Genomic DNA, 26,779 nt, shown 5'->3' on the forward strand with positions numbered 1-26,779 from the left:
TTCACACCTGCGGCTGTAAAATGCTTCAAAGCGCTATTGCTTTCAGCAATCAGACGCAATTTCTTCAGGAATTGCAAATCTAGTTTTTTTCTTTTTTTTTGCAAAATATATATATATATTTTTTTTGTAAAATTTGGAGTTTAGCTAAAATTTTAGCAAGATGCTAGCTGTTTTGGGTAATTTACATATTTTTACAGTTTTTATGCTAATTTGGAGTTTAGCTAATATTTTAGCATTATCCTAGTAATTGGGGCAAAATTAGAAATTTTTCCAGTTTCTTAGGCTAATTTTGATTTTTTTATTTTGCCATAAAGCTAGCTGTTTTGGTAAAATTAGACATTTTTTCCATTTTTCTAGGATAATTTGGAGTTTAGCTAATATTTTAGGATTATAATTGTTCTGGGAAAATTAGACAGTTTCCCAGTTTTTAGGCTAATTTGGAGCTTAGCTAATATTTCAGCATTATGCTAGTTTTTTCTTTTTTGTTTGCCAAATTAGACATTTTTTGTATAATTTGGAGTTTAGCTAAAATTTTAGCACAATGCTAGCTGTTTTGGGTAATTTACACATTCTTCCAGTTTTTTAGGATAATTTGGAGTCTAGCTAATATTTTAGCATTATGCTAGGTGTTTTTGGCTGATTTAGATATTTTTCCAAAATTTTATTTTTGGCTAATTTAGAGTTTAGCTAGTATTTTAGCTAGTTATCAGTTTCAGCATTGTAAACTATAAGCTCTAGCATTTTGATCTTTAACGGCCACATTCAGCTTACAGCATTCACACTAGAATTATTGCAGTTAATGCCATATATAAAGTTCACTTTTTATTTTTCCCCCAGTTTTTAAAATCGTTTTAACACAAAGACAACAAAGTTTAACAGTAAATTCAGCTGGAATTTATTTTTACATTTAAAAAATCTCAACTGGGATCTGGTATCATAACCAGGAAAACTAGAATCCAGTGCAGCACAGCTGGAGTCGCTTGAAAAGAATCATCCTTATTGCATTTGATCATTTAAGAGAAAAAAAGAACATTCTCAAGAAGAAATTGTGTCATAAAAAATCTAAATATTTATTAAAAAGACAAAATGTCTGTAATATTTCCAAGTGTATAAAACATATAAGATGCAATATAATCCCAAAGATGGTAAAAAGCTGATGTGCTGCACGGTTATTGAGACTGTGACAGGACGCTTTAGAGGGAACTAAAAGGGGAAGAAATGCTTTATAACGCTTAGAGCTAAACGCAGATAAACCTTTTTCTCAATAAATCTAATCTATCAGCTTCTCATCTTGTTTATGCACAGCCCTGTCTTCCAGTTTTTGTCTGAGCCAGTCCCAAAAATACCATTACAATCATTTCTAGCTTTTATTCCTCTGATATCACGTTTATTAAACAGGGATTTCCCGAATCCTTTAATGCAGAGGATCAGCTTCATTCTTTCATCCTTGCATTCACTGTTTTTCCTCCTCAGACGGAGTGTACTTTCTGGTTAAAGCTGTTTGATCACTGCTTTCATTGATCACGACAGGAAACATAATCAATATGACAGACTTCCAACTACAAATAAACATTCCTCAAAATACACTTTTAGGAAATATGCACCAGAGATGCTGTGATAAATCCACACGGAAAAAGCTGAACATGAAGAGAAAACACAAACAAAACAAGATGAAAAAATAAGATACATGAAATGTATGATCATGTTGGTTTACACCCAAACCCCAAACTACCATTTGGAATTTGACGAAATCAGAATGATTCAAACATTGTAATTCCTCAAAAGACCACATTGGCTATCGATGTGCTTTTAGATCGACTAGTTGTTCTAGTGAGACAAAAAAAGCAAGTTTTTCCTTCGATAATTAAGGGTTAAAAAAAAAATCTAAATGAAAACTCTAAGGTTTAAAAAATTCAGAATCTGATGGAACAGAAAAACTTCCTTAGATATATTTATCATGTTTGTGACGGATACATGTTGTTCCCTATGAACTTTTGTTCATGATGATGCAGTTTTTGGACAAAATGTAAAAAGTCTGTGTGGTTTTCTAGGACATAGCTTCTGCAGAGCGGTAAGAGTTCATTAGAAAATTCACCTTTGTTACACAAAAGAAGAAATATTTGTTTCAAATCACAAAAAAGTGGTTGAATCTTAAAAGGCCCGAGCTGAATGACTGAATAAATATTGTTTATGACATTTATAAAATGAAGACGATCACTTTCTGTGTAAGACTGCAACAAGAGGTCTTTCATGAAAGATGGAACAGCTGGATTGAGTCTATAAAACCTGTCAGAGGGGATTTTGTTTGAAACTTGGATTGACTTTCAGATATGCGTATATTTACATTTTGATTTTTAAGAACCTCAGCTTTAGATTTCATTCCAAATGTAAAGAAGACACAAATCCCTAATGTTTGTGTCATGCTTAACTGTAATGTTCCATGTTATAATTAAAAAATAAAAAAAGAAGAAATTCACCTGTTGCTGTAGCTGGGACTGTTGGTGTCCCAGCTACAGCAACAGTCCCCTGACATCCGCAAGCTAACATTAGCAGTGCAACAAAAGTGGCGAGCAATATTGGAGCTTTTCAGTCGTAGAGTTTTGATCCAGATTTCAGCTCAGACCAGGAAAATGAAGACGTTCACGGATCTATCTGTCTGCAGTGAAGCAGGAAGAGTATTTTCTACGTCACAAATAAGTTATTTTTTAAACAGCATTTTTTCATCTGCTCCTGATTTATGCTGCCACAAACAATTATTTTAATAGTCGACTAATCAGCGATTATTTTTTCCAATTAGTCGAATAATCAGGTCATGCGCAAACTGGATTTAAAACACACATCTTAACCATCATTAGCTTTAAACTAGCTAAAAATAAATATATAGAATCACCTGTGATAATTCTAGAGTGAATGCTGTAAGATGAAGATGCTAGTGCTGATGGCTAAAGATGCTGAAATTGATAGCTAAAAACGCTGAAGTGAACAGTTTAGGTTAGCCAAAACAGCTAGCATGTAGCTTAAAAATTGCAAAACTTCAAAATAGCCTAAAAACTGAAAAATGACTAAATTAGCCAAAACTGCTAGCGTGTAAATATTAGTAAAAGTCCAAAACAACCTAAAAAACTAAAAAGAAAAAAAGCCTGAATTAGACAAAACAGTTAGCATGTAGCTGCAATATTAGCTAAACTGCAAAATAGCCTAAAAAAAAACAAAAACAAATGACTAAATTAGCCAAAACACCTGGTGTGCAAATATTAGTCCAACTCCAAAACAACCTAAAAAACTAAAAAAAAAACACAAATTAGCCAAAATAGCTAACTTGCTGAAATATTAGTTAAACTCAAAATTAGCACAAAAAAAAAACCTGAAAAAAAATCTTAAATTAGCCAAAACAGCTACCATGTAGCTGAAATATTAGCTAAACTCCTAAAAAACTTTAATAAATGCAAAAATAGTCCAAAAAACTAGCAGAATGCTATTATAACTTTCAACTTTATGTCACTCTGACTCCATATAATATAAAGTAACGACTAATCGACTGGGGCTGCACGGTGGCGCAGTGGTTAGCGCTCTCGCCTCACAGCGAGAAGGCCCCGGTTCGAATCCCGGCTGGGACCTTTCTGTGTGGAGTTTGCATGTTCTCCCCGTGCATGCGTGGGTTTTCACCGGGGACTCCGGCTTCCTCCCACCATCCAAAAACATGCTTCATAGGTTCATTGGTGACTCTAAATTGTCCCTAGGTGTGAATGTGAGAGTGAATATGTGTGATTGAGGCCCTGAGACAGACTGGCGACCTGTCCAGGGTGTACCCCGCCTTCGCCCATCAGTAGCCGGGATAGGCTCCGGCACCCCGCGACCCCGAAAGGGAAGCAGCGGACAAGAAGATGGATGGACTAATCGACTGTTAAATTAGTCGTTGACTATTTTCAATAGACATAAGTCGACTAATCGCGGAAGACCTACGTCGGATTCACAACGATTTGAATAAAGAAACACTCAGAAATGCCGTTTTAATCTTCATTTTCTGTATAAATGTCCTACATGTTCAAAGCCCCATTTTCATTGGAATGGGTCTTTAAACGACACATCTAACCAGAAAATGTGCACATTTGGTAGCACGTTCCCACGACAGCTAAAGCGAGCCTCTCCATCCACACTCCATTATTCATCAGTCGAGCTGAAGCTGGCGTGCAGAGTCCCTCGTCACTCGGCGGTTCAAACTGGATGTTACTGTGTTATCAGCGTGTCTACAGTTCAGAGGGCGGCTCGGAACTAACCTGCCACAACGACACAACTGACAGCCCAGGACGTTCTGTCTAAATGAGGACAGGTTTAAAAGAGAAACATTTGTTCTTTACTGCAATCAGCTGAACGAGCTGCATGTTGACATGAGTGGATCCTGATACAAGGTAGTGATTATGTAACAGCCTATCAGCATAAAGAGTATGTAATCTGGGGGACAGAACTGTCTTCAAGGGTTTTTTTGTTTGGTTTATATATGTTTGTCCTGAACGCCGATGTAAGTTATGTATGCATTATAGTAAAAACAACACAAACATTTAGGAAAAACTATGTGAAAGTAAAAAAAGAGACCAAAAGTATCAGAAATTGGTTGAAGACAGAAATATTTCAGTCAAGTTTGCTGCCATTGTTGTTTTTTGCTATAAGGCATGCGATTCATTTTAAACAATCAACGCGTAAATATATATTTATGTAAATCGATGACACCCCGTGAAGCAACGATCTTCTTTTTAAACTTCCACGGGGTGAATCATAACACTTCCTCGGGTATTATCCTACTACTATGGTCACTTAAAAAGAAATACATTCAATCAGTTTTTGTACTTTTTAGTGTTCTTGTTTTCTTTTGGTTAAGATTGCTTTTCTAGTTTTCTTGGAGTAATACTGCGGACTAGGGGAGTAACGGATCACAGATAATCCGTGGTCCGTACGGATCAGAAGCCACGGTACGGCACACGTGTGTGTATGGCAAGCCAAAGAGATCAAAAACCACTAGGAAAAGCGAGCACGGGAGTGTCACGTTTTACAAATAATAATTATTATTTTAAATATTTAAATGTTCGCACAGTTTTTATCAAACAATTAATACCAAATAATAATTGTAACTGTTGTATTTGTGATTTAATTTGGACATTAGGCGGGTGGGATGAAAACATTTGTATTTTAAGGGGTTCTCCAGATAGATTCTGTTTTCAATACTATTTTTAAGCATTCTTTTCTTTCAGTTTTTGTAGATTTTTGGGAAAATGGCAGGTATTAGGGAGTTTTAATCAATCTTAAAAACATTTTTTTCAGAAATTTAGGTCAACTTTAGCGCTCTTTCATAGTTCTGTAATGAATCTTTTAGCAAATTTAGCTTTAGCATCTCCAGCCGTCTTCCCAGTTTAACCGTTTCACACCAGCATTATTGCAGGTTATGGAAAACTTTTCTAGTTAGTTAATTTTTTGCAATTAATTCCTGGCCCAAATATAAATATGAGGCGATGTATGTAGGAGCTGACGGTGACACAAACTCAAGAAACAGTAGAACTAAAGAACAAAATTGAACCCTTATCTAAATCCATGAAGTATTGAGGTCAAAACAGTAAATCAGAATTCACTGATCCACACATTTGGTTAGGCAGAGATTTTATTTTCCTGACTTTAATCCGGGCTGGGGACCGGCACAGGGAGACCCAGACTCAGACCCCCCAGTGGGTACATAGTTAGGCAGTAATGTGTAAAGTAAGTTATGTAGTTTTCAACAGCAAAAAAGAGGTATTTTGTTGACCAGAAGAACTTTAAAAACAGCAAAACTTTTAAATGAGATCTATTGTTGATGGCATATGAGCTGTTTTTGAAAATCAGGTTTTCTAAATTTGTTTTTTTTCTGCCAATAAACAACACAGTTTAGAACATCCACCTACCTGTGTTCAGCAGAAGAGAACAACAGATGACTCAACAGACCAAAGCGGCAGTTTAATGGCATAACAGCAACATTTACATCACTAAACGGGGCTCCGTGCAATAAATAAAATAAACTGGAACTTACTTTTAAACATTTTAACTCATAAAAAATATGTTTAATATTCATGATGTATTATAATCTAATCAATTAAGAAGCTACGATGAGAAACCCTCTGTAAAAATACCACAAACCAGAGTGTGAGTGCATGCATGTGTGCAGAGCATGACACATGCACCGGGATGCCCCTAAAAGAATCCATGTGTGCAAATGTCATCAGTAAATGTCAATAGCTTTTTCAGGTCTGTCCCGAGGACACGCAGCCCAGCGCACAGGCCGCGGGATTCACACGTCCCTTCATTTCCGCCGACTTCATTTATTCTTAATCTACTTTAAAGAGCTCATCTGCTCGAGTGATGAATTAAACAACACACGTGAGAGGGAATTCTGACGAGCAGGATGCAGGGAAGAGGACAAAGATCTCCAGAAAGAGGAGTAGAAACCACGGCGACAAATGAGACTCCATGGAGGAAACGCGGTCCTTGTGTATGATGATATACTGGTGGGTTTTTTTAGATTCTGTGCAAAAACTAGGACTGGGTGATAAAACAAACAATATCGCAACACAATTTTTTCTCAATGGAGGAATGAGTCTATTGCAACAGATTTTTTTATTCTTAGTTACTTGAAAATAATGCTTTTCACTGCATTTGATGAGCCACCGAGGCTTTGAATTTGACAAATATAGTTTTTTGGTTTATATCGTGATATTTATCGTTATCGCATTTATGGAAAAAAAACAATATAGTGATATAAAAGAATTCTAAGCCATAAAGCTATTTTTGAGCAAAACTTGCTGGTTAAGCCAAATACCACAATATATGCCTAAATATGAGTGTTTATAACTAATTCCAAGATTATATTTTGTTATAAAAGGGCAGGACATCACAACTTATTTTAAAGGGGCCATGCCATGCTTCTCTTTAGTCTTTCAGAGTAAACTATATCCATATATATGATCGTATATTACCTTAAATAAATGATTTATGAAATATGAGTTATTTCCGTGAACTCTTTTCATACACAGAAGTAAAATGACTCAATCTCTGAGGCTCCGTCTTTAACTCCTTGAGGGTAATGCCCATTTCATGATGTCATCCTAGAGGCGGTCTCGTGAACGTGTCATCCACAAAAAAACATCACTTTTTAAAAAAATAAATATATATGTACATACAGTGTCAATCCACGTACAACCAATTCATTACTTGCTTTTTCCACCAAGAAATAGCTCCCTTTGACTATCTTCCATCAGGAAAAAGTCTGCTCCGTTTCTCCGCCAGGAAGTAGTCTGCTCCCTTTCTCCACCGGGAAGTAGTCTGCTCCCTCTCTCTAGCCGTGTTCCCAATATAATCGTTTGTTTGCGCCATTCTCAGAAAAAGTGTTGTTAGCCTGGGGGCGGAGCAGACTCTTCCTGGAGGGGGCGGTTCTCAACTTGTGACATCATCATGTGAGGACCTGCTCGTTTTCGTGGGTATGGGAGGGGCTGCAGGTTTTTCGAGAAGTACTCAGAAATAAATGAACGATCAAAATACCACTTTGGGGTTCTTTATAGTGAGGATTGAACAATATAATGCATTTAAAAGATCCAAAAGTTGTCTTTTTCATGGTATGGCCCTTTAAGAAAAACCTGCAAGACTTATAGTTCTATTGGCAGATTTTTTTCACTTGTAACATCCTGTGTTCTATATTTTTAACTTGTTTTGAGAGTGTCATTTTTTCCAGAGTAAAACCCTAACAAACATATAAAGTCTGCTCACTGTTCCAGAAGTTTTCTCAATGATCACATTAAGTAATCAAGTAAAGTTTGCCAAATCTGGCTGAAGAAAGGATCAAAGTAAACTAACAGGAAATGAGGAATAAAAAGGATTCCTGCAGATATTTGCGCTGTCACACATTGGGTAGATTTCTGTGTCATCGCGTCCGTACCTCAATGTAGGAGGCGAGTCTGGAGTAGACCCTGTGGGGGCCCAGGATGTGGGACAGAGGAGTGGTGCAGGGGAAGCTGGTCGTCACGGCGTGCTTCACCTCCGGCAGCGAGAACACGGTGAAGCCAAACTTTTCATAGAGCTTCACGAGTTCCTCATCCGGCTTCTCGTCACCCTCGCAAAGGACGCTGCCCACCGCATAGCGACATTTCTCTGGTGGTCTCTAGAAGACAGAGAGAAGTAGAAGGTAAGGAGAGGATTGCCAAGTCTTAAAATCACATTTGCAGTGTAGATATTTTCTTTTAGGGCGGACACAAATGATCATTTTAACAGTCTACTAATCACAGATTATTTTTTCCAATTTGTTTACTAATTGAGTCTGGGAAAAAGTGAATGTAGAACACAAATGTTAACCATCATTAGCTTTAAATGAACTACAAACTAGATATATAGCATTACTGTGATAATGCTAGTGTGAATGCTGTAAGATGAATTTGGCCGCCGAAGATGCTAGAGATGATAGATGAAGATGCTGAAATTAATAGCTAAAAATGCTGAAGTTGATAGATGAAATTGCTGAAGCTAATAGCTGAAAACGCTGAAGCTGAAATGCAGCTAAAATACTAGTTCAATGATACTGAAAAAAGCCTAAATTAGCCAAAACAGCTAGCATGCAGCTGAAATATTAGCTAAACTCCACATTAGCCAAACAAAACAAAAAATTCCAAAATTAGCCAAAACAGCTAGCATGTAGCTGAAATACTAGCTAAACTCCAAAATAGTTTACAAAAAGCCTAAATTAGCCGAAATAGCTAACATGCTAAAATATGGTGAAATATTAGCTAAACTCTGAAATAGTTTACAAAAAGCCTAAATTAGCCGAAATAGCTAACATGCTAAAATATGCTGAAATATTAGCTAAACTCTGAAATAGCCTAAAAAAGCCGAAATTAGCCAAAACAGCTAGAATGTAGCTGAAATACAAGCTAAACTCCAAAATAGTTTACAAAAAGCCTAAATTAGCCGAAATAGCTAACATGCTAAAATATGGTGAAATATTAGCTAAACTCCGAAATAGCCTAAAAAAGCCGAAATTAGCCAAAACAGCTAGCATGCAGCTGAAATATTAGCTTAACTTCAAATTAGCCTCAAAAAACAGAAAAAGTCCAAAATTAGCCAAAACAGCTAGCATGTAGCTGAAATAGCTAAAAATTAGCCTAAAAAATCTTAATAAATGCTAAAATAGTCCAAAAAGCTAGCAGAATGTCATAACTTTACTACACTCTGACTCCATATTATATAAAGTAACGACTAATCGACTATTAAATTAGTCGACTAATCGACTATTTTATAGTCGATTAGTTGTCGATTAGTCGACTAATCGTGGCAGCTCTGCTTTCCTTATAATGTATATTACAAGTCAAATTAGATCAGACTTCTTTAGCAAACACAAACAAAAAAACAAATGAGAAGAAAACAATCTCATTGTTCTGCAGAATCAACAAGTCTTTAGAAAACTCGACTTTATTGCGTCTCAAAAAGACCCAGTTACATCTTTTGCATGTCACGGTTGACCAAATAACAAAGCGCCACAGCTGTGAACCTCACAGAGTTGAAGCTGAGGAAATGCCAATCCTTCCACAATGACGCCTTTGTGGTGCGAGCTCTGCATCGGAACATTCCAGCGTCCATCAGAGACAGACTCGACTCTGATGGACGCTGTAGAGTCACCTGAGGCCCTGCTCCTCTGGATCAAGACTTTTTGTTCAACACAAAAAAACAAAAACAGATTTCCTGCAGAAGGACGACTCGGCAGCGGATCTGAGCTGGAATACCCTCTCTGATGAAAATTGTGTTTTTGGTGTTTTTTTACTTCTATTTAAAGAAAATTCAAATTAAAACTGTGTTTCTGAGTATTTCTTTATTCAAATTGTTGCGAATCAGGAGCAGACAAACAGATCCATGAACATCTTTGTTTTCCTCATCTGAGCTGGAATCTGGATTCAATAATGCTCGCTAATGCTGGGAGATATGGAATAAAATTGTATATCACGATATAGATTATTGAATATCACAATAATGATATAACTTTTTTTACAGTAATTTTAATTTGTTTTTGTGTGTTTCTCTTATTAGATTTTTTGTTTTGTTGTAAACAAGTGATGCATTCCTACGGTGGCTGAGAAGCGCCATCACAGAAAGAAAAAAGTAATCGCAAACACAAAAAGAAACAATGCAAAAATAAAAACATTAATATATGCAAAAAAAGTGATCTTAGCAAAAACAAAAAGTAACCGTAAATATAAAAGTGATTGCAGCAAAAATAAATAAGTAACTACGAACAAAAAAAAAAAACGATGCAAACAAGAAAGCTACAACGGAAGTCGGTTATCGGGATCGTTTTTGCCGACGGAGACACTAGAAGTGAACTGGTTTATGCTATTAGAAAAAGAGCAGTAGGAATTGGAAAACGATCGAGAAAGTGAGTGAAGATGTTTGTGTTCAATGTCACCGTTTAAATATTTGATTAGAGCAGGTAGCTCCAAGTTTGAAGGTAAATCGGAGGACGCTGGTTTGTTGTTAGCTTCGGCTAACGCTAAGAAACATCGGTTATGTCCGAATTCTCCCCTAATCACTATATAGTGTGTTCGCCATTTTCGAGTGCTGTCCGAACCTACTAATTCCAAAATCGAATGCACTAGAAACTAGCGTGCATCGATGCTCACTAGATTAGCGAATATAGACCACAATGCATTGCAGTCAAACAATCTCAAACAAAAATGTAGTTTTTGAATACAAAATCCACATTTTCACCATCAGAACACAGTGGAGTCATCAAGAAACGTCGTGAAATGTTCGTTTTTATTCAATTTCACTTCTGCAAATCGGTGGCGTCATACCCGGAGTTTAGAAAAAATAAAGACGATTAGTGAGCATCGTGTCGGAAATGCTTTTAAAATCAAGGGCACTATATCGTCCTGCACTAAAGGGAATTCGGTCGTAGTTTACAGACAGTCCACCAACGAGAGGATAATCCAGTTCTGTGATCCACATCATACACTGGATAATATTTTACTCCATTATCCAAAAAACAATCCTGATAATCAACTTCTGTTGTTGCTTTCTTGTTTGCATCACTTTTATTTGTTCGGAATTACTTTTTATTTTTTCTGCGATCACTTCATGCTTACAGTTACTTTTTATTTTCGCTGAGATTGCTTTTTTGTTAGCATATATTTTTTTATTTTTGCACGGTTTCCTTTTTTTTTTTTTTTTTTTGCTGCGATGGCGGTTAAAGATAATAAAAAAGAGCAAAAGGGAAAAAAGCTAAACGGCTATGCTAACTATTGCTAACTATAACAATATGGAAGATATAAGGCATGTATCTGTTTGAATAATGACAAAGTGACATTAGTAAATAAGCATAATGAATCTATAATACATATTTTGGTGTCAAAATTCTACAAATATGTTTAATTATAAAGGGATGGTGATGATGTGTAATTGGTGAAACATGTGGACGGTTCTTCTGGCACCAGCAATAAAAGTCTGAAGGAAAACAAAATATCTGAGTCGAACTCTGAGGTGACAGTTCAAACTGTGGCAAAAATGATCTCCAAATTCTTCTCTATTATTTTGATAAACACGTAGATGGTAGAAAGTTAATTTTGCCACATATTTACATCCTGCAGCTTCTGCAGCATGAAAGAATCATGACAAACAATAATTCACGCAGCATTAATCCTGGGTTGATCTGGCCTCAGTTCGGCCAAATGACGGGTTCAGCTACAGAACACGGCGCCTGGGACTGAGGGAATTTGTTTGTCTGACTTACGTAAATGACACTTACAGAGAGTAGACACAAGCCGACACACAAGGCTGAGCTCATTCACTTAAAGGCCTCTGTGACAACTTCGTGTCTCGGTGTGCGCCGCATGTCTGCGAGCAGATGTGAGAAAAGCAGAGAGGGAACCTTGAGCGAGTCGTCACTTGGGAGAAGATCTGACAGAGAAGTTTCCATTTGGTGGCAGACGGGTTCTGACAGCCGCAGATGGAGAGTGGGAGCTGTTGTTGTTGACGGACCGTTTTTGGAAGTATGCTTTCTGTTTCCGCCCACCACTATCCGGACTTATCATTTTAGATGCATGAAGCTCATTTTCAGTATCCAGGAGTAAAACCAGTTTGGGGGTTAAACTAAAAGTCAATCAGAGGAAAGAAATGTCTTTAATGACAACAGTATTGCTAGGAAGGATTCTGTTTTTGAATTTTATGTGATATTATTGTTACACTAAAAGCAACAATAATTTCTAATAACACAAAATGAATTGCACACAGTACAGGTAAAAAACAATGACTATTTGAACTTTTTTTTCCTTTAAAGGGTAACCAAACAGTGGAGTTGGAGGCTGACTCCGCCCACAGCTGAAATGTGAGAATCCAGTCAGAGGGGCGGGGCTGGGGGGCAGGACTGTTATCATTACTGGAGCTGCAGATTATGACGTCAGACTTCTGAATCTTACATGATTGGACCAATCACAAAATTCTACTGTAATACCTCAATTCAACCAGCAGGGGGCAAAACACAGACGGTTTTTGACTCTCTTTTCAAGAATTAAACAAGTTTATTTTAATTTAACAAAAATTTTGCAATTTGAATTCTTATTTTACATTTTTAATTCTCATTTTCTTATTTAGTTTTGATCTTAATTTTATTTTTAATTTTAATTTCCATATGAATTAACATTTTGATTTAAATTTTAATTTTTTAATTTGAATTTGAATGTTTGTTTTAATTTAATTAAATTTTAATTGAATTTTAAATTTAAATTTAAATGTAATTTTAATTTTTATATTTAAATTTGGATTTCAATTAAATTTAAATTTACATTTTGATTTCAATTTTAATTTTAACTTCAATTTTTACATTTCAATTTTAATTTACATTTTTAATTCATTTTAATTTCATTTTATCCAGGCAAAACAAATTAAGTATAAAATTCATACTTTAAACTGTAGTCAGGCAAAAGTAAATGGCTTTTAAGATGGGAAAGAAAAGGGGTTGATTAATTAATCTGTAAAGAAACTTCCTATACTTACCAGAAGAAACATATTTTGACTAGTAACAAGTGCATAATAACCATAAAAGTAAAAACATATGAAAAATAAACAAGCTCTGACAGAACAACGCCTTGACAACAGAATTAATAAATATATTTGAAATATAAACCTATACAATTTTTATTAGAAAAGTTAAAGATATTTGGGTCAAATTCATGTTGACTTTTCTCACATGTTGACATTTTTCTCTCAAACTTCAGGCATGATTTCATGCTCATCCAACACAGGGTTCATCATCCAAAAAATATTATTACAAAAATTGAAATAAAAAGTGTCATGCAAAAACAATATTCGTAAATAAAAATCTGTTTACCTCCTCAGATTGTTTATTTTAGTAGATTATTGTAGAAGACAGATCATAAAAAGTTAACAATTTTACCAAAAAAAATCCTCTTTTCCTCAAACCTTCAGAGTGGAACATTTAGAAAGTATTTCTTAAACGCGCCCCGTCATGTGACCTGCCGCTTGTTTGTGTTTGGAGGGGCTGTCTGTGGAGAGCTGGCACCGAGGGGCCACAGATGGAGCCAGGCACACTCATCTTCATGTTCCTGTCATTCTTGCATAATTATCACATTTTAATGTTCCCTTCTTTTCCATTTCATCTATCACATTTGGGGCTCCTCTGAATGCAGCGTCAGGCTTCCAGATCCCGCCGCTCCCTCCCTCCCTCCGTCCGTCCGTCCGTCCCTGCAGCAGTTTCTGAGCAGTTATTCCGGCCCGTCGACTGATCTATCTGACAAAGGCCTCGACCCCGGCTGGCTTTTCAGGTTGACATTGTGCGGCCGGTGATGAGGAGCGACAGCGTCCCGTCTAAATGAGAGCTAATCTCTGCCGTCACCTGACACCATCTTGAAGAGCGAGTTAAGGAACAAAGATCAGCCGCGTCTGACGGGGAATTATTCTCTGCAGCAGCAGATAGACTGGATCTGTTTACAGTGCAGTAATGAGTCACTGCAAGCAAAGACATTTGCAATGGCTGTGTTAGCAATGCCAGAAGAAGTTACTGTCACAGTCAGACGACGTCCACATTTATCATGCATCCAAATAAAGCAAGTCATGCGTAACCGTGACACTTAGTCTGCAAGAATAACTGTTTATTTTTAGGAAACTGGATTTAGAGCATAAAAATTAAGACTTTTTCTTAAATAAATGACACATTTTAATGTCATCTGTATAATTCAACCCTTTAACAACGCAGCTCCAGTGTTTGATTTACTGTCATTTTTTAACTGTTAATGTGATCAATGTAATTCCAGTAGATTCTGAAGGAGAAAATGGGTAAAATTAAAATTAAAATTGAAATCAAAATTTGAATTTAAATTAAAAAATAAAAATAAATTAAATTAAATTTTAAAATAAAATTTAAAAAAGTAAATTTAAACTGAATAAAATAAATTTAATAAAATAAAATACAATTTAAATTTAAAATTAAATTAAATTTAAAAAATGTAAAATTTAAAATAAAAATTGAAATAAAATATAGAATTAAAATTGAAATCAAATTTAAAATTAAATTAAATTAAATATAATTAAAAATAAAATTAAAATTGAAATTGAAATCATTCATTCATCTTCCAGACCGCTTCGTCCCTTTCGGAGTCGCGGGGGTGCCGGAGCCTATCCCGGCTACTGAAGGGCGAAGGCGGGGTTCACCCTGGACAGGTCGCCGGTCTGTCGCAGGGCCTCAATCACACCCATTCACTCTCACATTTACACCTAGGGGCAATTTAGAGTCACCAATTAACCTACGAAGCATGTTTTTGGACGGTGGGAGGAAGCCGGAGTCCCCGGTGAAAACCCACGCATGCACAGGGAGAACATGCAAACTCCACACAGAAAGGTCCCAGCCGGGAGTCGAATTTGAATTTAAATAAAAAATAAATTAAATTAAATTAAATTAAACTACGTTAAATTAAATTGAAATTTAAAATAAAATTTAAAAAATTTAATTTAGAATAAAATAAATTTAATTAAAATTAAATTGAATAAAAAAATATAAAATTTAAGATAAAAATTGAAATAAAATTTTGAATTAAACTTGAAATCAAAATTAAAATAAAAAATAAATTAAATTTAATATAATTAAAAATAAAATTAAAATTGAAAGTGGCGTAAGCCTATTTTCTCCTTCAGAATCTTCTGGAATTACGTTGATCGCATTGACAAAATTACAGTGTGTTAAAGATTTTGTGCTTAAGCGTCACCGGCGGCGCCTCAGGTGTTAAAGGGTTAATCAAATTTCATTACATTTTCAAATCTATCGTGTGATATAGAACAGATATAGAAATGTAATAAATATGATTTATATTTCCAGATTTTATGTAAAAGGCCCAATTTCATTTTTCAAATTGACCCTCATCCACACTTCTGTTACCTTGCATCCCTTTTCAAGAAATGTTGGCATGATTACACGCAGACAGTCAAAGTGGCCGTTACATCAGATCCAGAAGACTTCAGGGTGATTACATTAGCATTTACCTCCAGGTAGTGCTGGCTCAGCCCACATGGTGAATACACGCATGTAAAAATCCCACATCCGCTCATATTAGTCCTGTTTTTATGGATCCAAGAAAAGAAAAAGAAAACTTGACTTCTTATAAAGTTAGAAATAAGCGCAAGAGAACATCAGGCCATTAATAACAATAAAATAAATGAACTGAAGGGCCGGATAGAATCACACAGAGGGCCGGATCTGGCCCCTGGGCCTTGACTTTGACACATGTGGGCTACAGATAACAAGCTGACCATGAGATACTTTGCTTTTTGTTACTGGTCCGGCCCACTTGAGATCAGACGGGTTGATTGTGGCCCCTGATCCAAAATGAGTTTGACCCCCTGCTCTAACTGGTGATTTGTGGTTTAGATGGGGGTCTGGACTTTAGGGTTGATCCTGAACACTTGGGTCAAAGTCAAGACCAGGGGGCCGAATCCGGCTTCTAGATCCCCCCTAAAATCGGGTCGTCCTGAATCCTGTAACAACATGACCAGAATGACTGAGAATCTTCAGGAATCTATGCTAAGACAACAAGTATTTCAGAAACAACTATCCTTGTACAGTTTTGCTGCATCTGCTCATCTCTCATACTCCGCATGCTTCTAGACAAGAGTGTGTTAACCGAACCACTGGTTCACTAATGATATCATTCAAGCCTCTAGCTATCATTCACATCCCACACAATAGCAAGTACAAACAGCCGCCCCAACTGCATCTCATTTCTGCTTTCCTCCAGATAGCACAACCCAGAGACTACAGGCAATTAGGGAAGGGAGAACCAATGCTCTGTGTACTTGACTTGTCTGGTCTCTTCTGCCACACTTGTTTTTGTTTACATCTAAAGTTCTAACAAAACAGCAGAAAGAAATTCCTGAGTGCTGCCAACACTGGCTAAGCTGCTTAAAAAAACTTTCTTACAGTCTAAGAAAGGCTGAAGGTGGCTTTTAATTGGCCTGGAAAGGAGGGATGGTGCCGAATAGAAACAAGATGGTTAAAAAATAAAAAGCTAATGCACCACAATGCACTCCTGTACAACTGTTTTTTTTCTGTAAATCAATCAGGAAATGGGTTTAAAATGTCCACATACTGGCTGACCTGTGACTCATGAACTCAGAGATGGCTTCTCCACACAAACTCTACCATTTCTTTCTCTTTCTGATCCCCCAAGTAAAGTCTCCAAGGACTTGTGGGGAAAGAAGTAATTTTAAAAGCAATTCCTTGCTTGAGGCTATAAGGATGCTTCCTGATGGATGGGGGCTCTTCAGCAATAAAACCATGCAGCTGACAGAAGTAATTCTTTATTAGTAGACAAGTAATGAGGATTTACTCTCCTCATCTTTCTGCCACTGGAACTGCATCTCTTTCCCCCTGACCTTAAAAAAGAGTGGCCATGTTTCCTTTAGGTCATTTTCATGATGTAGCAGCAGGTTGTGGAAGCAAAAACAAACGAGGGAGGTAGCATGTGCTGCATTTTGGAAACGAAAACATTTAATAGTTTCATTGATGTTTCACTGAGGACAATTGTGAAACAATCACCAAATTCAGTAAAACTGGCTGATCCCTTCAGGAGTCGCCCTCATCTTCTCCTCTATCCCCATGAAAATAATCTTGGGTCTTCTTCAGTAGCACTGTCACAGATTATTTTTTCAGGTTAGTCGACAAATCGGCTAATGCATAAAGTGGATGTAAAGCACACATCTTAACCATCATTAGCTTTAAACTAACTAAAAACTAGATATATTCACACTACCATTATCTGCAATAATGCTAGTGTGAATGCTTCAGGCTGAATTTGGCCGCTGAAGATGCTAGTGACAATAGCTAAAGATGCTGAAATTGATAGCTGAAATCACTGAAGCTAATAGTCAGCTGAAATATTAGTTTAATGCCAAAATCGCCTAAAAAAAGGCCTAAGTTAGCCAAAACAGCTAGCATGTAGCTGAAATGCTAGCTGAAATAAAAAATAACCCCCCAAAAAACAAAAAAAAGCATAATTTAGCCAAAACTGCTAGCATGTAGATGAAATATTAGCTAAACTCCAAAATAGCCTAAAAAATAAAAAAGACTAAGTTAGTCAAAATAGCTAGCATGTAGATGAAATATTAGCTAAACTCCAAATTAGCCTAAAAAAATAAAATAAAATCCTAAATTAGTCAAAACAGCTAGCATGTAGATGACATATTAGCTAAACTCCAAAATAGCCTAAAAAATAAAAAGACTAAGTTAGTCAAAATAGCTAGCATGTATCTGAAATGCTAGCTAAATCAAAAATAACCCCCCCAAAAAACAAAAAGGCATAATTTAGCCAAAACTGCTAGCATGTATATGTAATATTAGCTAAACTCCAAATCAGCCTAAAAAACAAAAAAAAGCCTGAATTAGCCAAAATAGCTAGCATGTAGCAGAAACATTAGTTAAGCTTAAAATTAGCCTAAAAAAACTCCTAAATTAGCAAAAAATAGCTAGAATGTAGCTGAAACATTAGCTAAACTCAAAAACAGTCGAAAAAGCTAGCAGAATTCCATTATAACTTTCAATTTTACTACACTCTGACTCCATATAATATAAAGTAACGACTAATCGACTATTAAACCAGTTGTCGACTATTTTAATAGTCGATTAGTCGTCGATTAGTCGATTAATCGTGGCAGTCCTATTCTTTAGGCCTCTTTCCTGGTAGCTCCATCCTTTTACTAACATCCTCACTGTTCTTCCTCTTAACATCTCCCATCCATCTCCATCTGTTTCTTTTATTTATCTCATGAAAAGGTACTTTATTCCTTTGTTGTTTCCTCAATTCTCCCTTCTCCCCATGCGGTTTCCTATCGGGTCCAAATGACCCTAGCCTTACATTGATGTGTGATCCCTCCTGTGACAAATGTGGACAGGATTTCATGTCTGCCATGGACACCATTGAAAATCAGGAATCACTGAAAAAAAAGGTTAAATTAGTCTTTGTCGACAAAAAAATTACCAAAATGGGGGGGGCGTGAATTTCCAGTCCTGGTTAATGATGTCTGGGTGCCATCTTGTTGTCTGCAGCCAGGTCCTCTTGGATCCTTCCACCTCTGTTCTCTCCTTATAAGACCTTTGTTTGGCCTTTACCACCTCCTTCTCCTTTCACTCCTGTCTGCGATCGTGTCTTTTCGGAGTCACACATTTTTCTTAGTTAACTTAGTTTTCCTCTTGACACACTCCTGAACTTCTTCATTTCACCACTAAGTCTCTATCGGCTTTCCTCCTTCCAGATGACACACCAGATACCTTCCTCTCCACTTCAGCTGCAGCTGTCCAGTCATCTGGAAGAACCTCCTGATCTCCCAAAGCTTGTTTCCACTCCTCTCTAAAAGCCTCTCTGAAATCTCATTTTTTCCCATTTCCACCACTTGGTCTTCTGCTCTGCCCTTGTCCTCTTCATATTCTTTACCTTCCGTCATCCTCACAACTGGGGCTGCCACGATTAGTCGACTAATCGGCTATTAAAATAGGCGACAACTAATTTAATAGTCGATTAGTCGTTACTTTACACTATATGAAGTCAAAATGTAGTAAAGTTGAAAGTTGTAATGCCATTCTGCTAGCTTTTTGGACTATTTTAGCATTTATTAAGGTTTTTTAGGGTATTTTGGAGTTTGGCTAATATTTCAGCTGCATGCTAGCTATTTTAGGCTTTTTGTTTTTAGGCTATTTTGGAGTTTAGCTAATATTTCAGGTGCATACCAACTATTTTGGCAAATTTAAAGCTTTTTGTCTTTAGGCTATTTTGGAATTTAGCTCATATTTCAGCTGCATGCTAGCTATTTTTGCTAATTTAGGCTTTTTGTTTTTTACGCTATTTTGGAGTTTGGCTAATATTTCAGCTCCATGCTAACTACTTGGGCAAATTTAAGCTTTTTGTTTTTAGGCTATTTTGAAATTTAGCTAATTTTTCAGCTGCATGTTTTGGATAACTTAAGCTTTTTTCAGCTTTTTACACTAATTTGGCATTTAACTAATATTTTAGCTGGCTATCAGCCTCGGCATTTTCAGCTATTAGCTTCAGCGTTTATAGCTATCAATTTCACCATCTTCAACTATCAGCACTAGCATCTTCAGCGGCCAAATACAGCTTACAGGATTCACACTAGCATTATTGCAGGTAATGCTATATATCCAGGTTAAAGTTAGTTTAAAGCTAATGATGGTTAAGATGTGTGCTTTACATCCAGTTTGTCCGTGACCCGATTAGTCAACTAATCTGAAAAACTAGTCGGTGATTAGTCGACTAATAAAATAATCGTTTGTGGCAGCACGACCCACAACACCATTCTATGCTGTCTGGCTACACTCTCTCCAGCCTAAACTTTGCAATATCTTCTCTCAATAAATTACAACATTGAAATAAGATTAAATCAGCTTGTTAGCTCCTTCCCTGTTTTCTAGAAAATTATCTTCACAACCTGCATGTTGGATCTTTAAGCAAAGTCCATCACATCTGTCCTTCTCCATTCCTGTTCTGAACACCAAACTTCTCTGTCTCGTCTTCATCGTCTCCGTTTCCATCGTCAACATTTCTCTTCAGTCTGTTCTGATCCCAATTCTCTCTTTTAGAGATACCCTGGATCTTCTCATCCATCTCCTTCCAGAGTGTCTCCCTCTCCTCTACATATTCAACATCCCATCTTTAGCTTCCAGCTTCAGACTCATCATCCTTTCTGACCCTCTCTTCCCCTCCAGAACATTCCTATCAAACTTCTCCTTCAGGATCTCCTCCGTTCTTCTTTCCATCCACACCTTGATAAAAAACCTTGAATCTTCTTCCAATCAAAGACCTTATTTGCTCTCTTTCCATCTGGTCTCTAAAACACACAGGAGATTCACTTGTCTTTCCATCATGTCGATCAATTCTCTAATTTTACCATCTAATTTTCTACATTCAAAGTTTGTTCTCCAAGTCCCACAATCCTGCCTTTCCTTTTCTTTTCTCTCGCCTTTCTCCTCTCCTTCTCTAAACACCAGTGGTCCATTTTACACCAGAACCCTGTAGGTCAACAGCACAATCGATTTGGTCTGAAGGTTCTATTTTAGATTCTCATGACCTGGTTTGGTTTTATGTTGACTGCTCTTCCTGCTATAACCATCTGCATTTACCAGGATTTGGAACCAGCACACAAAAGCTTTGAAATGTGACCTTTTGTGGCTGCATTCACCACATTCATGATACAAAACTGACAACAAAAAAAAACTTTTTCACAAAACTTAAGAGCTTTAACTCACATTAAAGAAACCATTTACATCATGCTAAGGCAAAGCTGCTGAAGGATTAAATGTTTTTGCAAATAATCAAACCCGGAAATATCTTCCAGGAAAATCTTGTTTCGGGTCTTTAATCTTCAGACACCTTCACCCGGGTGACCTAACCAGGGTTGACCAGTTTGTGTCCAAGGAGAAGCTTCTCTACTCTTCACCTCTCTTGATCCAGAGTCACCTAGAGGCTTTTTCAGCGGCCTCACTGAGGCCTCAAGTGGCCCAAGTAAAACAAGGCTCTTAAACTTCCTTACGCATCATCTGCCATGGGTGTGTCACAAGCTCCCTGCTCCACTACAATTCTGAAGTATCCACTTACAGACAAATAGATCCATGTACATCTTCATTTTTCTTGTCTGAGTTGCCATCCGGCTCAAAACTGATATTTCTCGCCATTTTCTCTGCTAGCTTGGGCTTGTGAGGGGATATAAGCTAGCAATGGAAAGTGTAAACAAAGGGCTGTCAGATTCCTGGTGAATCGTCTGTGCTCTTGTTCTTGGCTGTTGACTGCGCCTCTGGCTTGTCATGGTCGTGGACCTCGCCTCTGGTTTGTCTTGGCCGTGGACCTCCCCTCTGGTTTGTCTTGGCCGTGGACCTCGCCTCTGGTTTGTCTTGGCCGTGGACCTCCCCTCTGGTTTGTCTTGGCCGTGGACCTCCCCTCTGGTTTGTCTTGGCCGTGGACCTCGCTCCTGGTTTGTCTTGGCCGTGGACCTCCCCTCTGGTTTGTCTCGGTCGTGGACCTCGCTCCTGGTTCGTCTTGGGTGTGGACCTCCCCTCTGATTCGTCTCGGTCGTGGACCTCGCTCCTGGTTCGTCTTGGGTGTGGACCACGCCTCTGGTTCGTCTCAGTCGTGGACCTCGCTCCTGGTTCGTCTTGGCTGTGGACCTCCCCTCTGGCTCGTCTCGGTCGTGGACCTCGCTCCTGGTTCGTCTTGGGTATGGACCTCCCCCCTGGTTCGTCTCGGTCGTGGACCTCGCTCCTGGTTCGTCTTGGCCGTGGACCGCGCCTCTGGCTCGTCTCGGTCGTGGACCTCGCTCCTGGTTCGTCTTGGCTGTGGACCTCCCCTCTGGTTCGTCTCGGTCGTGGACCTCGCTCCTGGTTCGTCTTGGCCAAGGACCTCGCCTCTGGCTTGTCTTGGCCGTGGACCTCGCCTCTGGCTCGTCTTGGCCGTGGAACTTGCCTCTGGCTCGTTTTGGCTCTGGACCTCGCCCCACCTGTCTCCCAGTCCTATCTGGCTGAACTCTTTTCCAACATGTAGTTGTAGATTTAGATAAGCTTATTCTTCTTTAATAGTCCAGGTACATTGCCTGTCCGTCCTGGGGGAGGATCTCTCCTTCATGTGGGCATCCCTGAGGTTTCTTCTTTTTTTCCTGAATCAAGTTTTTTAGGAATTCTTCCCAACCAGGAAGTAGGGTCTAACGGGGGGATAACCAGTTTTATTTGGTCTGTTTGGCTTAGCAATCAGCTATTGTTTATATTTTGTGACTGACTTTCTGCTTCCTAACAACTACCGACATGAAGCCCAATGAGGCTTTTGTTGTGATATTGGGCAAAATAAATAAGATTTAATTGAATTAAATAAAACTTCTTCTAAAACAAGTAGAAAGAGTGACATAATCCCTCCCTTGTTATGACTCTGGGCTCCTGTGTGTTCCTTTTGTTTCTTGTCTGCAGGTCTCTCCTCTTGTATTCCTCCAAAGTGTCAGCAGCTGATTGGAGCCAGCTGACCTTGTGGTGCTGATGAGCTGGGATCTCTACTACAACCAGGGTGCAGCTTGGTATACCTGACTGTTTTCTTATCGAAAGTAATACAACTTTTCTAGTTACACTTTTTTTTATTTATCAAAATGAGCTAAATTGGATCCATAAAAACTAAAAAAAATACCATACATTTGATGAAAACCAGCAAAAAATACACATTTTTTGGGATGTATAGCATTTAATTTGAAGTAATTCTATCCAACAGTTAGCTTTATTAGAATATTTTTTTCTTTTTTGAATGCTTATGTGGAACTCCTTCTTTCTCGATTTTAATATTTTATCAGAAGATTTCTTGTTAAGTGAAAAAACAATTTTCTTCTCTAAGGTTGGTTCGCCTATTTTCCATTTTTATGTTACCTCTTTTTGAAGTGTAACTTTGTATAGTGCCTACATTTCTGTGATTTCTACAAGAAAAATGTAAGACTTTCTTGGTTAAATATCAATTAACTACATGGTGTCACATGTTCTAGTCCATGTTCTAGTCTCAAGTCTGGGTAAAACAGAAAGCTGTGTCAGCAAAGGCATCCACCATGAAACCAAAATGATTTTAACTTTAACAAAGATCTTTGTCATCTTTTCAAAGCAAATAATTATGAAAAAACTTCAAAGAGACAAAATAAAACAACTTTTAACCTGCTTTGATCTAAACGGAAGTGTCATCACTTTTTCAGATTTCCAGGATTATTCCTGCAACTTACTCAGAATGAAATGACATGTTTAATGACACAACGTTTGTATGAGAAGTGCTTTAGAAATAAGTCAAGTTCTTTGATAAAAGCTGATTGCCGACCTGAGAAACGCTGCTTCCAAATCGTATCTCATAAGCAACAATTCCACAGGTTTGGTTTAAAAAGGAGTGAAGCTCTGGCCTGCCGGAGGCTCCATGCACCCATTAAGATTCCCGACTTTTTTCATCTGACAACCACCCACTGCTTATCCTGCTTTATTATTCCTAAGTGCAGTGTTTTAACTACGTTGACCATTTGAACGCATGACTCACAACAAGTCTGCGCCTGAGAGAAGGCACATCACTTTGAAGGAGTTTCAGTCTGAGCCAATATCTGCCAACAAGCCCGTAAGCACAAGTACGATTTAAGGGTCCGACTTTACCCACACAATAGTGGGAGATTCGAAATGTTGGGGAGGAACGGGAAGTCTGGCAACGAGTCCAGACTAAGTCATAAAGGTCCCACTCAATCATGTTTTGATCTATTGTAGATTCTACCACACTGTAAGGTCATACGACTTAGTAAAAGTGTTTCCACACATTGGACTGTCATGATGGTTGATTCCTTTTTGCTGCATGACTTGTGCGTTGTCCTCAGTGACGTTATTGGCTGTTTTTTGCGTAATGGTAATAACCCCACCATGTCTCAATCCAAGTGGTATCTCCCAGCATCATATAATTATTTATCTTATTTTGAAATATTTTTATAATGGTATAGATCAATTTGATTAAACACTTGCCCCACACAGATCAATCTGATTGGGTCATAAAAATAGAAATCAATGATTCGTCAAACCCTTAATGTTTTACTTATAGAGGCTCTAAAATACACAAACCAAATTATCTCTTTAGTCATGTGACGAGCAAAGCTCTTAACTTCCAAAACTAACATAAACTTAGGATTACCAAATGTTGCTGTACCTCATCAGACCACTGGGGGCAGGTTTCAGAAGGGAACAACTTCCCAAAACCTCTATGTCACATTTTACACTAGGGCTCCCACAATTAGTCGACTAATCAACAACTAATCAACTATTAAAATAGTTGACGACTAATTTAATCATCAATTAATCATTACTTTATATTGTATGGAGTCAGAGTGTAGTAAAGTTGAAAGTTATGACATTCTGCTACTTTTATTGGACTAAATTGGGATTTATTAAGGTTTTTTAGGCTATTTTGGAGTTAAACTACATTTCAGGTACATGCTAGTTATTTTGGATAATTAGGATTTTTTTCATTTTTTGTTTTTTTTTGTTTTTTTATTTTAGTTGCATGCTAGCTGTTTTGGATACCTTAGGGTTTTTTTCAGCTGTTTAGGCTAATTTAGCACTTAACTAATATTATAGCTGGCTATCAGCTTCAGCATTTTCAGCTATCATCTTCAGTGATTTCAGCTATCAACTTCAGTTTTTTTAGCTATTAATTTCCGCATCTTCAGCTATCGTCACTAGCATCTTCAGAAGCCGAATTCAGTTTACAGCATTCACACTAGCATAATGATGGTTAAGATGTTTGCTTTACATCCAGTTTGCCCATGACCCGATTAGTCGACTAATTGGAAAAAATAATCGGTGATTAGTCAACTATGAAAATAATCGTTTGTGGCAGCTCTATTTTACACCAAACCTAAAATAAATGTCTGGCTAAATCAGACACTTTGATTTTATCAGGGGCTCAATTTCAGCATTTTCATAGCTTCAAACTTCATAAACTTTAGAGACTGTATTGACAAACGAGTCCAGAAAGTCCCTAAAGTCAGAAGCCAAAAGCCGTGAACCTTTGCTCTTCAGGGTTCAAACTTAGCTCTAATTACACACGGCATCCTGAGAGCTCCGGCATGTCTAATTACTAGTGGAGATAAACCGCCTGCTGGAGGCATTGACACAGTTGAGGACATTCTTAACCAGTGCTTTGGCCAGCTGGACCCAGTATGGAACTCCTTGATCCAGATGTCACAGAGCAGCAAGTTATTCGAGGGTTTTTCCTCCTCTGTACGGGGTTGTCTCCTAAACTTTCACTTCTCTTCTACCATCTCCCTCCCTCTGTTGACTAAATCAATATGAAAGTGCCACAACAAAAACCATAAACGTATATCCAGCTCTTGCTTCACTGACTAATATGTCAGCTTGCTTCCACCTCCACCCAAACACTTTTATGAATAAAAAATCCACTCAAAGCATGCATGTCCTCAAGCATTATTAAGGTGCTTTACTGCAGGGAGAGCGGGTATACCCACAGCCTTGCATAATATTGACTTGAAGACCCGTGAGACCAGATTTCAGAGTACCAGTGCATTTATTTCTCATTTTATATACACCTTTTAAAAGCAGCAAGCTCTTACCAAAAGCCTCCCTTTCATGTTGCTGCTATCCAGACAGACAAGCAGCAGTAAAATGCTAATAAATTTTACCGAGGGTGCAGCGATGCTGGATGCTCTGATCTGAAATTCCAACTGATGAGCTGGAGCCTCTCAAGGTGAGGTAGTCTCCTACCAATTTATGTGCCTCTCCACAACTCATCTCTCACTGCCACACAAGGAAGAGCGTTCGCTTCCGACGCCGGGACAAACGGAATTTCAGAGGAATAAGACGGAAAGGGTTCAGTGCTACGTGTCTACATGGAGCTGCAGGAGAAAACCTGGATCATCATCTTGCTTTAGGAATTTGTCAGCATGCTAGCTCAACCGAGACAGTAAAATTACACTAATTTCTGACTGTTGGCTTATTGGTTTATTCCTTAAGGAGCAGACGATTACCTGTGAGCATTCACTGCTGCCAACACTTGTAAATAAATGCTCCTCCAGAGGGTCTTTCCAAACAGCCAGACATGCAGACAACCTGCTGTTCACGTTTAGATTCTAATTTCATGATATCATTTACTGCTGTTTAGATCAAGGTAATTTTCTTTAATTGCTTGAACGTTGAATGTTCTGAATGTTTTGATACCTAATTTGCATAATTTACTGAAAGTGCATACAAATTAAAAAAATTCTTGAAAAATTCACAAAAAATGCGCAAAATCTGAAATTGCATAAATATTTTAATATCACAATACAAATATGAATGTCCTGAACACGCTGAATGTTTGGACACCAATATTGTATACATTTTAAGTGTGTAAATTTTTTAAAGGATTTGAAAAGTTCCCATTTATTTTCAACGAGGCCAGTAAATTTGCATATATTGCGTAAAATGTATAAAAAAACATAAAAATTTACAAATAGCAAATTAACAAGCATGGATGTCCAGAACATGCTGAATAACTTTATACCAATATTGCACACGTTTCAGAAGTGCACAAAGTTTTTAAAGGATTTGAAAAAAAAATATTTTTAATAAGGCCAGTAAACTCGCATAAATCGCGTAAAATCTAAAAAAAAAAAAATCTTAACATTTATGAATAAAAAAAGTACAAGCACAATTCTCCTAAATGTGCTGAAC

At 37.5% G+C, this 26,779-nt stretch overlaps 1 protein-coding gene across 1 annotated transcript in view; it reads right to left on the minus strand.

Annotated features, from left to right (window-relative positions):
* tex264a (testis expressed 264, ER-phagy receptor a) overlaps positions 1-26,779 on the minus strand; it is a 107,326-nt gene that overhangs the window by 73,326 nt on the left and 7,221 nt on the right. Inside the window, exon 2 of the mRNA XM_024270513.1 lies at positions 7,952-8,173. Within this exon, the coding sequence (XP_024126281.1) occupies positions 7,952-8,173 (222 nt within the window). The remainder of the gene's footprint in view (positions 1-7,951; positions 8,174-26,779) is intronic.

This window comes from Oryzias melastigma, linkage group LG5 (genome assembly GCF_002922805.2).
Source record: "Oryzias melastigma strain HK-1 linkage group LG5, ASM292280v2, whole genome shotgun sequence".
NCBI classification, from domain to species: Eukaryota; Metazoa; Chordata; class Actinopteri; order Beloniformes; family Adrianichthyidae; genus Oryzias; species Oryzias melastigma.